Source organism: Hyaena hyaena, unplaced genomic scaffold (genome assembly GCF_003009895.1).
Source record: "Hyaena hyaena isolate Hyena2069 unplaced genomic scaffold, ASM300989v1 scaffold_634, whole genome shotgun sequence".
NCBI lineage: Eukaryota > Metazoa > Chordata > Mammalia > Carnivora > Hyaenidae > Hyaena > Hyaena hyaena.
This window is the reverse complement of record NW_024081267.1, coordinates 550,597-565,928: the sequence shown is the minus strand read 5'-3', so window position 1 is coordinate 565,928 and position 15,332 is coordinate 550,597. Positions and strand designations below refer to the sequence as shown.

Below are 15,332 nucleotides of genomic sequence, written 5' to 3'. Positions count from 1 at the left end.
AAAGGATGTGTAGCTGAAATATTGTGGCTTACTCTGTAACAATATTTCAACAACTTAATATTCATATAAGGTCTTTGTTTTTGGTTTCAGAGAATTACTATTTTCTATTTGATTAATATTATTTTTACTATGTTAAATACTTACATAATTCCAGAGTTGAAACTGTGTAAGAAGGTATGTTAAGAGAAGTCTTTCTCTTATGCCTGTCCCTTATACTGTAGTCCATCATTCTGCTTATTAATTTTTTAAAATTAATTTGTAGTATTTCCTTCCAGTATTTTTTTGGCAAATATAAGCATACGTAGATACACATATTCCCCATACTCTTCCACAGTCACTATACAAATCATTACACAGAAAGGATTTTTCTGTTTTCTCTCTCTCTAGAGTGCCACTTGTTTTTTAATGTCTTATCTTATTTTGGAGAGGGGGGAGAGAGAGTGATAGAGTGAGCACAAGTGGGGGACGGGCAGAGAGAGAGAGAGAGAGAGAGAGAGAGAGGGAGAGACAGACAGACAGACAGAGAGACAGAATCCGAAGCAGGCTCCAGGCTCTGAGCTGTCAGCACAGAGCCTGATATGGGGCCTGAACTCATGAACTGAGCTGAAGTCAGACGCTTAAGTGACTGAGCAATCTAGGTTCCCCTAGAGTGGTAACTTTTTTTTTTACTCTTTACTTTTTATTATTATCAATATAGCCTTACTATCACTCCTTATCAGTATATGGAGACTTTTTAAAATTCTTTTTACAACTGACCAGTATTCTATTATGTGGATACTTTATTTAATCAGTTCCTTATTGACAGATGTCTAACTGTTTCCATTCTTTTATTACTACAAATAGTGCCATAATGCATAACTTTGGACAGCAGTTTATATTTTTCCAGACTAATTCTGGGATAGGTTCCTAGAAGGGAGACTGCTGAGTGAAAGGGCAAAATGTGATCCTGCTAGGTACTGCCAAGTCCACCCTTGGGGCTGTGCTGTTCTGAATTCCCTCCAGTACTGTGTGATTCTGCACAGCCCCATTATCAGACCATGTTGATGAGCTTCTGAATTTTCTTTTTGTGAGGCAAATCTGGTTAAGTGGAGTGGTGTGCCAGGATATTTTCAACGTGCATTTCTCTTATCATGAATGAAACTAAGCATTTCTTCATGTTTATGTCATTTCATTTTTTCTCCCAGTGAGCTGGTTACCAGGGCATTCCCCTCCCTCCCACCCCCGACTTTTTTTTCTGCATAGGTTTTTAGGAGGTCTCTGTTCATTGGCCCTAGATCTGTGATGTAAGTTGCAAAAGCTTTCTTCTAGTCTGCCATTTGTCTTTTAACTTTGCATTTTTAAAAGCTCTGTAGTGACTTTATTAATCTTTTCTTTTAGTGCTTCTGAGTTTTGAGTCATAGGGCGATTTTTTCCCCCATGCTCCTAGGGTATACTTTATTCTTCATTTTTCACATGTAGATCTTTGATATACTTAAAATTTTTTCTAGCATATAAGAAAAAGATCCAATTTTATTAAAACAATTTTTTTGGGGGGGTGCCTCAGTGGCTTAGTCAGTTACGTGTCCAACTTCGGCTCAGGTCATGATCTCACGGTTTGTGAGTTCAAGCCCTGCGTTAGGCTCTGTGCTGACAGCCAGCTTAGAGCCTGGAGCCTGTTTCAGATTCTGTCTCTCCCTCTTTCTCTGACCCTCCCTGCTCATGCTGTTTCTCTCTATCTCAGAAATAAATAAAACATTAAAAAAAAATTTGAGTGCCTGGGTGGCTTAGTCAGTTAAGCCTCCAACTTCAGTTCAGGTCATGATCTCACAGTTCGTGGGTTCAAGCCTTGTCTCGGTCTCTGTGCTGACAGCTCAGAGCCTGGAGCCTGCTTCAGATTCTGTGTCTCCCTCTCTCTCTGACCCTCCCCCACTTGTACTTCGTCTCTCTCTCTCTCAAAAATAAGTAAATGTTAAAAAAAAAATTTTAAACAAAACAAATTTTAAGCAAATATAACTTGGAAATCATTTGTTTAATTAGATTACTTCCCTAAAAGTTTTATGATTTGTTGTTCTTCAAAATGATTAAGAATTCCTTGTAAAAACTATGCCATTTTTTGCTGTATACCCAACATTAGTCAGGAACCACTGACATGTAGACAAAAGCATATCCTGGGTAGTGAAAATGGATATCAAATAGCTTCTGGGGTCTGGCTGAGCTCACCAATACAACAATGTGAAACTAACTCTTTAATACCAGAATTGATCTCATAACTTCCAGCTTATTTTTGCCAAGTTATCAAAGACAACAACCAACTAATCTGCCAAACTGAGGGATACTGAATTACCCTGGAGCACCAGAAAGTTCTTCTCACAGAAATGAGTTGATTCTTCACGAGATGATTTCCTTCAAATAACTAGAACAACCAAGTTAGCATCTTTCCTAAGGCTCATTTTCGTTTCTGACAGATGTCCTAAAGGAATGTCCTCAAATTTCAAACCTATTACTTACGAGAGGCTATAACAGCATTTTTCATTTTGTGTGCATTAGTTTGTACCTTCATGAAACAAAACATTTGCCCACAGAATATGAGTAAATGTTAATAACGATATAAAGAAAACAGGCCGAAATAAAGGGTAGAATTTCAACATGTTTGTAAGTAGTACATATGAACAGTTGGCCGGACTTCCACATTCCAAGGATATTTCTTTTTGTCAAACGCTCTGTATCTTCAACAAGAGCAAAACCCAGTCTGAATAAATAAAAAATAAAAAATAAAAAAATAAAAGCTTTGCTAAGTCAAAAAAATAAATAAATAAAATAAAATAAAACAACTTAAAAAAAAAAAACCCAGTCTGAGATAAAAAATGTAAGGATAGTTTTGATCATAAAGAGGCATCCATTAGATATGACGGTTAATGCCAAGCCTTGTATTAATAGATCCAATATGTCTTTAAATGTGGCTATAAAGACTAAAGTTGTGGGCTGAGCTATAAAACACAAGACTGCAAGTACCATGAACACTCATGTAACTAATAAATGGAAACTCATTTGATCACTCAAATTTAATATTTTCCCACCAGTCCTTTTTGATATTCAGAACTCAAATTCTGGAAACAATTGAATGGACTTGCTTTCTTGTTTCCTTAACACATTTTTTTAATAAAAGTTATTTAGAAAATTATCCCTTCCCCCTCATGTTCCTTTATAGTTTTTGCTGAAATTCATTTATTTTCTGTCTTCAACCATGTTATACTCTCCGGTCCTTGAAGATAAAAAGCACCAAAACTTAAAAAAAATTATAAACTTTAACTAAGTCATATAAAGCTTAATACTGCTTGGACCATTTATGGTTTGTATATCTATTTTTCCTTAGGAATATTCTTCCAGAACAAATTTGCAATGCTGAAGAAGATGGTGATTCAACCCTGGAACATCTTCATCTTGAAAACAATTATATTAACACAAGAGAAATATCATCCTATGCATTTTCATGTATAAGATCATATTCAAGTATAGTTCTTAAACCACAAAATATCACATAATTCCAAGTTTTTATTCATCACTTACAAACTGTACTCCTGTATTTATCCCAGTAGTATCTGTCATCAATAAGTGAGACCCAACCCACAGAGAAACAACCAAAACACACACTGAGTTTAGTTTTCCAGCAGTCTTAGTGAGAATTCAGCTTTACACTATAGAAAAAAGCCCTCTCCTGCAACTTTTCTCAAGAGAACAAGAAGATGTTATTTGCTGCTGAATTAGATTGGGGAAATCTGGAGCAAAATAAGTATGTCCTTTACAGCAAACCTGAGTATTGCTTTTAGCTAGGCTCTAAGTCCCTTTAAAAATTACATGTTAAGGTCCAAGACCAAGAAGTGTATGGCAGGAAAAAATAACAGGTGGAATTTATAAATTAATGTTCTGTTTATTATCCTACTGTTAAAGTAATATATTAATTTTCTATCAGATCCTATGCTACAATTATTGGTATAATGATGCTTAGTGACTGGCTTTGCTTGGTTCCTTTTTTCATCCCACATATAAAATTAAAACACTCCTGTCATGTTAATTTCCTGGCTGTGAGGACTGGAGGGAGTATGGTTATATGCTGCCTATTAACATTAGAGGAAGCTAGAAGAAGGGCATATGTGAATTCTATACTATTTTTGAAACTTTGCTGCAAAATCGAAAATTTCTGTGTCAGTTTAAAAGATTTAACAGTATTTTAAGATCCTCATTATTCTTTATTCAAGATCAAAAGATTTTATGGAAAGTAGTGGACTTTGCTTAAAAATGTGTTCACCGTCCATAACGACAACCTTATAAACCTGAGGCATACATTTTTGAAAATTTTTGGTCCAATGGTTACTGTTAGCAACTACCTTCTTTGAATGTGCTTGAAAGTGAACTTTTATTCAGTTCAGTTTAACATAAAGCTATTAGTATTTACTATGTACTGGAACCTACCAAACATATATAGTATTAAAATTTTTATTATGTAATGATCTTCTGTCTGTATATCTGGAATAATTTATAAAGGACACATACAGAAACTATGCTGACTTCTTTTGCTGCTCTCAGCTTTGTGTCTAGGAGCTCATATTCAGGTTACTCTAACTTTTCAAACTTCAGTGACCTAACCTTTCAGTAGCGGTCTTGCCATGTGGGGGAGCTCCCAGCCGCACTTAGAGAGCCATCATGAAAAGCTCTGAAAAACATCTGGGAAGTGTGGTAAGCAGGTGAGTGTACTACTTATTACCAACCTTTCATATAAAATTGACAGCAACAGGCATATTCACCAAAGCTATTTCCTGAGTAACTTTCTCAGATATGAGTTTGATTTATCCTATTTGAGCTTATTTTATTTCCTTAAAAAATATTTTTAAGTAATCTCTACAACCAATGTGGGGCTCAAACTTATGACCCTGAGATTAAGAGTCACAGGCCCCACCTACTGCCAGCCAGGTATCCCAAGCTAATTGTATTTCTAAGCCCTTCTTTCTAGGTACCCTCTCATACTAGTTAGGATTTTGAGATTATAACATGAACAAGAATAATATGATGAAGACTGTTAGAACCAAGGGAAGAGGCTTAAGCCAGGTGGCTAAGAGCAGAAGCTGAATCTTATGGAACAAAAAAGTTGAGATTTATAACCAGTTTAGGAAAGTAGAAGCATTGCTAATTTAAATTGGCCAAGTTGAGTAGAAGAGACAGATAAAAATAAGAATATACAGTTATTCATTCCTTTAACAGGAACCTTTAGGGAATGCTTCTTGCTGTGTGAACATAAATGCACTGGCATAAGCTGTTGAAGGCAGTCTAGGGAGCAAAGTTCAAGGTGAGTCAACAGAATTTGCATGCACCCTGGGACAATGCAGATGAACATTATGCCATTCCTGTACTTATTTCTCACTCTGACTTTAAGCTGTATTCCAGATGCTGTTGTAGACAGACAGGGATAAACAGAATTGGAGAGGTCTCTACTCTCTGGGAACATGGTGTGGTTGGGGAAATAAGGTGCAATGAATTCAGCAGAAAGGGTGGGGCTGTGGTGAAGCATGCTGGGGTCCTCAGCTCCCTCTGCCTGGGCCCAGGAGAGTGCAGGCCCCATGAGTCACAGTGGGGCGCTGCCCTCCCCCTGCCTGGCAGCCCTGGAGTGTCACAAGGCCCAGGCACACAGTCAGAGCCCACTGTGCAACTGGAACACCTTGACAGGAAGAGATTCTCTAGGAAGGCTGAAAATCAGAGCGACTGACGGAAGCATTGCTCGCAAGTTGGAACACACTTTTATTTTTTATTTTATAACTTAAAATATAAAATATGTCTAGCAATGAACATGTTCAGCCTTGAAATTTTATCATGTGCTGGATAAGAAATTTTAATTCCATTAAAAAAGAGTGATAAATGTCCTTACGGCAAACATTCTTCATGATACAATGTTAAAAACAAACAGATGTTCTGGTTGGCTTCAGGAATATGCTGTAATTACTAACACATATGTACACTGAGAAAGTACTGGCGTAGCTATGATTTAAAAATATTAATGGTGTGTGCACATATACACAAGGAATGCTAACTATATTTTTAATTCTGAGATTTGGCTTAAAATTATTACAAAAAGCACTAAAGATATGACACAGTGAAAGACACGTATAGCCTGGAATTATAAAGAAATAACTACACCAGGAATCAGGATGCCTGGGTGCCCACCTTGATCTCCGATGATTAAACTGTGTATACTCGCTTCGCTTGTCTGGGATCACTTGATTTAATTATGACAGAATGTGTCTGGAACAGATGAGTGGTTTTCAAGCATGGGTTGTCAGGGGTTCATGACACCCTGGGGTGGAAGGGTCCTGAAGAAGTGCACAGACTCTCCTTCAGACAAAGTGGCCTTGCTAACTTCAGAGAGATTAGCTGCCCCTGCCCTTCCCACCTCCCTTTTCTTAGAACCAATGGAAAGGCGCTATCTGAATCACAAACCAAGTTTTAAGATTCACAAAGAACAAGCACCAAAGTCTCTGGTCCTTCCCTAACCCTCTGCCCGGCTCCTTTCCACTTGAAGAACACATGGCTGGAGAGCCTTGGCCTGAGGAAAGGTTTCGCAGGTGCCTAAAAGCAGCCAAATTCCCTGGGTGCTGGGCAAGGAAGTCTAGCTGGCATGACGACTCCTTTGCAGCTCCAGCACAGTGGGGTGGCAACACTGGGCAGCTCTGCAACAACCGAAGTCTGCCGACCTCTGACATGAAACACCCTGGAGGGCAGACAGCTGAGCATATGTCTTCTGGACGGAGCGCAGTCAGGCCCACATCCTCCATTCCCGCCACAACCATGACTCCCTGGGCAGCAGGCAGGTCAGGACACCGTGGCAAGAGTGGGTGGGTGTCACTAGGAAGCACTGGGGGTACACGGGTGAGCCTGGACTTACTCTGCATCTTCTGACTGAAGCCCAACGAGTGGGAAGTCTGGACACCCGAGTGGGTGCTGGGCACCTAGTGTGGTGGGTGCTGCCTGCAGGGGAGAGCAAGATCCAACCATCTCTCCACGGGCTTGCACTGCCAGATGACTCCACACGCCACTGCGGGAGTCAGCCTCACAGAGTCCAAGTTTATTACTCCTTAAGGTGACTGCTTTCATTAACATGGAAAAAGAAGGAAAAACATTCTTTTTTTGTGTGGTGTCTTTATCTGGTTTTGGCATCAGGGTATGACTGGCCTCCTAGAATGAATGTGGAAGCTTTCCTTCCTCTTTTATATTTTTATGGAATAGTTTGAGAAGAATAGGTATTATCTCTTCTTTAAATGCTGGGCACCTGTGTTGCTCAGTCAGTTAAGCGTCTGACTTGATTTTGGCTCAGGTCCTGATCTTGCAGTTTGTGAGGTTAAGCCCCGTGCTGGGCTCTTTGATGATGGTGTGGAGCCTGCTTGGGATTCTTTCTCTCCTCTCTCTGCCCCTCCCCAGCTCTCTCTCTCTCTCAAAATAAACATTTAAAAGAATTAAAAATAAATGTTTGGTAGAACTCCCCTGTGAAGCCATCTGGTCCTGGACTTTTATTTATAGTTGGCTTTATTGATTACTAATAATTGGTCTGTTCAAATTTTCTATTTCTTCCTGATGCAGTTTTGGGAGATAATATGGCTTTTATCCATTTCTTCTGGGTTGTTCAATTTTTTGGCATATAATTTTTCATTATATTCTCTTATAATCCTTTGTGTTTCTTTGGTGTTGGTTATTATTTCTCCTCCTTCATTTCTGATCTTCAGTCCTGTCTCCTTTTTTCTTGATGAGTCTGCCAAAAGGTTTATTAATTTAGTTTACCTTTTCAAAGAACCAACTTCCGGTTTCATCGATCTATTCAATTGCTTTTTAGTTTCTTACCATTTATTTCTGCTCTAATCTTTATTATTTCCTCCCTTCTTCTGGCTTTGGGTTTTCTTTGTTGTTCCTTTTCTAGCTCCTAAGGTTAGGTCTAAGGTTAGGTTGTTTATTTGAGATTTTTCTTGCTTCCTGAGGTAAGCTTGTATTGCTAAAAACTTCCCTCTTAGAACAGCTTTTGCTGAATCCCAAAGATTCTGGACCTTTGTGTTTTCATTTTCATTGGTCTCTAGGTATTTTTAAATTTCCTCTTTGATTTCTTGCTTGAATTGTTTGTTGGTTAGCAGTACGTTATTTAGCTTCCAATGTATTTATGTTCTTTCCAGATTTTTTCTTGTGATTGGTCTATTCTGGAAAATGTTCCATGTGCGCTTGAAAAGAATGTGTATTCTACTGGTTTTGGATGGAATGTTCTGAATATATCTGCTAGATCCATCTGGTCCAATGAGTCATTCAAAGCAACTGTTCCTTTGTTGATTTTTGGTCTGGATGATCTGTCCATTGATGTCAGTGGGGTGTTAAAGTTCCCTACTATTATTAAATAATTCACCATGATCAAGTGGGATTTAATCCAGGGGTGCAAGCGTGGTTCAATATTTCAAATCAATGAATGTGATATGTCACATAAAGAAGAGAAAGGATAAGAACCATATGATCCTCTCAACAGATGTAAAAAAAGCATTTGACAAAGTACAACATTCATTCGTGATAAAAACCCTCAACAACATAGGTTTAGAGAGTATACCTTAATATAATAAAGGCCTTATATGAAAAATCCAAAGCCACCATCATACTCAACAGGGAAAAACTGAGAGCTTTCCCTCTAAGGTTGGAAATAAGACAAGGCTGTTCACTCTCACTACTTTTATTCAACTTCGTATGGGAAGTCCTTGCCACAGCAATCAGACAAGAAAAGGAATAAAAGGCATCCAAATTGGTAAGGAATAAGTAAAAATGTCACTATCTGTAGATGTCATGTAACTATATATAGAAAACCCTAAAGACTCCACCACAAAACTACTAGAACTGATAAACAACTTCAGTAATGTCACAGCATACAAAATTAAGATACAAAAATTGGTTGCATTCTTAAACATAAATAATGAAGCAGTAGAAAGAGAAATTAAGAAAACAATCCCATTTACAATTGTACCAAAAATAAAATATCTAGGAATAAATTTAATCAAGGAGGTAAAAAACTTGTACTCCAAAAACTATAAAACACTAATGAGAGAAACTGAAGTCAACACAAACAAATGGAAGGATATTCCATGTCAATGGTTTGGAAGAACTAATACTGTTAAAATGTCCATATTACCTAAAGCAGTCTACGGATTTAACGTAATCTCTATAAAAATATCAACAGCATTTTAAAAAGAACTAGAATAATCCTAAAATTTGTGTGGAACCGCAAAAGACCTGGTATAGTCAAAGAAATCTTGAGAAAGAACAAAATTGGTGGTACTACAATCCCAGATTTGAAGATACACTGCTGTAGTACTCAAAACAGTATGGTACTGGCACAGAAAGAAACATATTGATCAACAGAACAGAATATAGAGCACAGAAATAAATCCAATCTTCTATGATTAATAAACAACAAACGAGACAAGAATGTACAACAGGGAAATGAGAATCTCTTCAACAAATGGTACTGAGAAAACTGAGCAGCTACATAAAAAATAAACTGGACTTCTTTCTTAGATTCCATACAAAATGGATTAAAAACCTAAATGTGAGACCTGAAACTGTAAAACTCCCAGAAGAAAACATAGGCAGTAATTTTTTTGACATCAACTGTAGAAACATTTTTCTAGATGTGTCTCCTTTAGCAAGGGAAACGAAAGCAAAATTAAACTATTGGGACTATACCAAAATAAAAAGCCTTTGCACAGTGTAGCAAACCATCAACAAAGCAAAAGGGCAAACTACTGAATGGCAGAAAATATTTGCAAATGATAATATATGATAAGGAACTGATATCCAAAATATATAAAAGACACAATACCAAAAAAAAAATCTGATCATAATGGGCAAAGGATCTGAATATAGATTATTTTTTCAAAGACATATAGATGGCCAACAAATACATGAAAAGATGCTCAACATCACTAATTATCAGGGAAATGCAAATCAAAACCACAAAAAGACATCACGTCATACCTGTCAGAATGGTCAGAATCAAGAAAGACAAGAAATAGCAAGTGTTGGTGACGATGTAGAGAAAAACAACCCCCAAGCACTATTGGTGGGAATGAAAATTGGTGCAGTCACTGGTGGAAAACAGTACAGAGGTGCCCAAAACAAGACAAATAAACAAACAAACAAATACCATATGATCCAGTAATTCCAGTACTGGATATTTACTCAAAGAAAATGAAAACACTAGTGTGAAAGGATCTATGTACCCCTATCTTTACTGCAGCATTACTTACATAGCCACAATACCGAAGCAGCTCAGGTGTCTATCAACTGACAAGTGGTTAAAGAAGATGTGGTTTATATGTATTCAATGGAGTATTACTCAGCCAAAGAAAGAATGAAATCCAGCCATTTGCAACAACATGGACAGACCTACAGGGTGTAATGCTGGGTGAAATAGGTCAGACAAATATCGTACAATTTCACCCATATATGGAATTTAAGAAGCGAAAGAAAGAAAGAAAAAAGAGACAAACAGACTCTTAAATACAAAAGAACTGGTGGTTGCCAGAGGGGAGGACGGGTGAAATAAGAAAAGAGGATTAAGAGTACACTGATTGTGATGAGCAATGAATAATATATTGAATGTTGAACCATTACATTGTACATTTAAAACTAATGTAATACTGTATGTTAATTATATTTCAATTAAAATACGAAAAATAAACCTACGCACAGCGCTAAGCTGAAATCTGCCTTTGCACAGTGTCCTCTGGTCCACCTGGACACCTCCAAGAGAAGTGAGGTCAGGGTGATTAGCCCACTTGCACATAAGAACGTTAACTGTTCAATAGTATATACCATAAACCTTTAAATTCATGTAGAAGTGTTAAGAATCATAATGCTTGTTTAAGATAACTTTAGGTTTGGTAAGTATGTGAAAATTTGAGCCACAGATGACTGGGTATATAGCTAAAGGATAAAACCCCAAAGCTTTACTGGTCGCACATACTGCATTCAGCATAGTATTGTGTACTGTCGGCAAATATGGTTTGCCTGAACTGACACATTTATTTTTACTTTTTAAGAAATGTTTATTTATTGTGGGGGGGTGGCGGGCAGAGAGAACGAGAGAGAGAATCCCAAGCAGGCTCCAGGCTGTCAGCACGGAGCTCAATCCCATGACCGTGGGATAATGACTTGGGCTGAGATCAAGAGTTGGATGCTCAAAGAACTGAGCCACCCAGGTGCCCCTGAATTGAGAAATTTAAATTTAGATCAGGGGTAACAAACAAAGCCTGTGGTAGAATATAGGAGGTAAATGGTGCCAAATTCAGTGGAAGAAAGAGCATAAGGCTTGAGGGGCCCTGATATACAATGTGAGTCAGTGGAGTGTAGGTCAGAAAAGCTCGGTGGGAGACGAGACTTACATGAGGAGCAGTGAGCGTTGGAAAGGGACGTGAGCCAGCACTGCAGCCAGCACAGGTGACTGCAGGAAGACTGAGAGCGCCTCGTCCAGGACACAAAGAGAAGGAAGCCAAAGAGAACTGCTTACGTCTCAGGGATGCTGCTAAGAGGCTGACAAAGAAGGGACGGTTTGGACGAGAATATGGTGAATTTGGGGGTCATGACAAGAGTTCAGACAGGAGGACTGGTGGAAGGGAAGGAAAGCAGTCTGTGGGCAAGGACAACTTTGAGGGGTGTGTGAGGACAAGGGCAGGGGAGCTGAACCCTAGTGGGTGCAGCTCCCAATGTCGAGGGGGCAAAGGGGCCACGCCCGTGGCCAGTCTCCAACCAAGCTGAGCAGTGCCGTCTGGCAACACAGAGCTTCTGGGGCACAAGACAAGGAGCACCCAGGAGCCAGGCTCTGTGTCAAGTGCCCCCTCACCTGGCCCTCAGGACACACGCCTCCACCCTGGTGACAGGTGTGGTATTGTGAGTCAGGTGCGCACTGATTATTTATTGCATATGGGGTGCTGCATCACAGATGGACAGAGGGCACATCGTGTTTCTCCACAAAGACTGTAAAACCTGAAGAACAGACAGATAAGTCGTTTCTTGGATCCCTGCATTCTGTGCAGAAAGTTGGTGCTAAACTGACTGCTGACCCCAGGTCTACACCGATCAGCTCATGAGCTCTCCAAAGTGGATATTAATACTACTCCTAAACAAAACAGAAAGGAATCTACAAAACTCAAGGACTTTTTTTTAAAAAATAGGTTTTACACCAAGTGTAATGACACGACATAGGGCTTGAACTCATGACCCAGAGATCTGAGTCTCTTGAGCTGAGCTCAAGAGTCGGACACTCAATCAACTGAGCCACCCAGGTGCACCCAAACTTAAGGACTTTAAAAGAAAAAGAGAGAAACTGAAATGATAAAAATTTATATGGGGTCCTAAATTAATAAGGAATAATTTATCTTATTAACATTTTCTGACATGGACATGAGAAAACAGAGTATTTTATAAACAACCAAGTCATGCTTTGACAACTGGTAATACTTAGTAACCAACTGATTGTTCTGCATAATAACAACACTGACTATGTTTTCTAAAGCCATCATTTAAACATACCATGAATTACTAGGTTCATGAATGCCGACATACAACAAGGAGCTACTCAAATTCTGCTGTTTCAGTGAAATCTCAAAGGGCGGTTAAAACCCGTTGTGACATCTATTCCGCCTGTCCTTTATTTAGAAATCAGAAAGTTTCCTCATAGGAAATATACTTACAGACTGAAGATGACTGAACTATTCTGTCCACAGTTGAATGTAAATTCAGATCCTCAGTCAACTTAAAATTTAAAAATATTAAAAGTACCCATGAAAATCGTCATAAGTTTCTGGCCAGCTCTATACTATACAAAATGACTCCAGGATGTGCAAATCCAGAAGTCTACTGAACCATGGGGTCCATTCCTTGTAGACGAAAATCCAGAACAAGTACTATGATTCTGACCTGGAATCCTTATTAATACGGCTGTGGTCTTGATCCCATTACTGAGACTCTGATTTCTAGTCTCCTCACCCATGAAATTGTGGGTAGCAACCTCTACTTCCCAAGGCTGCTGGGAAGGTTAAATGAGGTGCCATCCACGGCGTGCTAGGCAAAGGGTAGACATCAGAGAAGGAGAGCATCTGTTCCTTCACTGGTGGGTGTCAGGGAACCAGCAGGCACGGAGGTTCAGTGACTTGCTCAAGGCTGCCTGGCCTCTTAATACAGCGGACATTAATTATTCAAGGTAACTGATTCTTTAGATTGTGAAATGTAATGGGAAAAGGAGTGGGCGTCCTACTCTGGGCCAGGGATCAGCAAATGCTCTGTAGAGGGCCAGGCTCCAGAGGGACGCTGGGAGCCTTTGCTCACACCCATCGTACAGAGCAGAGAGACACCAACGTAGGGTGTGCTCAGCCAGGGTCTCCATAAACACACAGTGAATGCTAAACTCAACAGAGTCCAAATTACTTCTCATCACAGATGTGGGAGTAATTTAGAAAGATGATTTGAAAAAAAAATCCTGATTGTAAGAAAGAGTGAAGTCTGACTTATAAATGTGATTCACTGTGATTACTTGTAACATCTAAAATGGGGAAAACCTATTTACAATAGCCAGCCAAACTGTAAGAGTATGTGGTCAATAAACCGGTCTAGCAGATAAGATTCTGACCTCAGAGATGACCCATGAGTGGGACAGAGGAAGAGTCTGCGTGCAAGCCTTGGCCTTTCCATCCCTCAGCCGGGTGCATCAGGCCCTGGGCAGATGGTTCTTCTGGAGTGTAATTCATGATTTACCTATGAACATCAGCCCTGACTGAACCTGATCCAACAGACTCAGAGGCATTTGTAGAGGATCTTCAGAGGAAATGGGGTCTACAGTCAACAGGACAGGCGTGTGTTAGCACACGTCTGAGCCCACATGCCTGAATGCTTCAACACACTCTTACATGTTACTCACATGTCTCTGCCTTCACATGCCAAACAGCAAGAGTGGAGACTGTAAACCACGCTGGAATCTGGTCTGTCACACACTGTTATTTGCAAAGAAGTGAATGTTTCTAACTCTGTAAATAGACCTTAGTGATTACACAACTGAAAAATAAAGGCATGACTATTTCTTCTTTGAAGTTGCATTTTCTCTCTCTACATGAAAATGGATACAATCAAAACTTAGAGTTGAGCATATTTTTTCCTTTACACAAAATGTGAAGAATGTGAATCCACACAAGGGAAAGCAGACTGTATTAAAAATAACATGTGATTGCACTGAACACGTATTAATTTGGAACACAAAAGGAATGCATCATGCTATTGAAATGTCATGGTGTGTTTCTAAGTAACAGAGTCTCTGTGGTCAAATAAACTTACATTAAACTATCAACTGATAGAAGCAAATCTTTTTAGAAGCTGGAATCTGCTAAAGGTCGATTTGTTTTATGTAAGCTGAGAATTAAGTTCACAATTAACCAAATTTATAATGTCTGAAATACTAATTCTAGGGCAGTAGTTCTTAATTACTTGAGGGATGGACCCCTGTGAGAATAAGATGGGCCTCTATGCAGAAAAACACTCGTCTACTAACACTCTGCATGTATCAAGAGATTCATACAGCCTTCCCCACCCCCTCTAGGGATTCACACCCTCTGGTTAATAAACCCTAAGGTAACAGCTTAATTAAAACTTTACAAAACAAAACAAAACAAAACAACAACTTTACATGTAAATATTTCACTAGAGGACAAAATCAGTTAAAACTAAGGCAAAATGTGTTCCCCCCCCCCCCCCCCCCAATTATTTAGCAATATTTTTAAAGGCCACAGAAAAGTTGAAAGGATACAGTGAAGATCTCCACAGGCTTTACCTACATTCACCAATTGCCATTTTGTCCGTTCATTTCATCCCTTCCCCACTCCTGTGTCCCACATTTGTCTAGCCGGGCCGTCCATGTGCAAGCTGCACGTGTCACAGCACTGTCACCGGGACTTGAGGAGGAGACTCCTGAGAACACAGATAGGCCTGACAAGACCGTGGTACGACAGTCACATGTGCTCACATCACCAAAACCACGTAACTGACCCAGTACTATCTCCCACACAGCCCGTATTCAGATTTCCCATTTTTCAGACATGTTGGCATGCCCTGACAATGCCCTGAGAGGCGGTGCATGTGCATCAGAATTTACTCACTGACCCTTCAGTCTCCCATAAGCCCTTGAGAGAGTCTCAATCTTCTCCTTCCTGGAGGGCCCTAAAGAGCTGTTTTGTAAAAAACATCTCCTAATTTGCATCTGTCTGATCAGATGTAGGTAAAACATGCCTGGCAAGAATCCC

The 15,332-nt window shown here is 39.3% G+C and overlaps 2 protein-coding genes across 3 annotated transcripts in view; one reads left to right on the top strand and one right to left on the bottom strand.

The window, feature by feature from the left end:
* The window catches only part of ECM2 (extracellular matrix protein 2), a 34,752-nt gene extending 30,268 nt beyond the window's left edge, over positions 1-4,484 (top strand). Inside the window, exon 10 of the mRNA XM_039216459.1 lies at positions 3,353-4,484. Within this exon, the coding sequence (XP_039072390.1) occupies positions 3,353-3,521 (169 nt within the window). The 3' untranslated portion in view covers positions 3,522-4,484. The remainder of the gene's footprint in view (positions 1-3,352) is intronic.
* The window catches only part of LOC120219629 (centromere protein P), a 235,405-nt gene that overhangs the window by 73,516 nt on the left and 146,557 nt on the right, over positions 1-15,332 (bottom strand). The gene's annotated exons all lie outside the window — the stretch shown is intronic.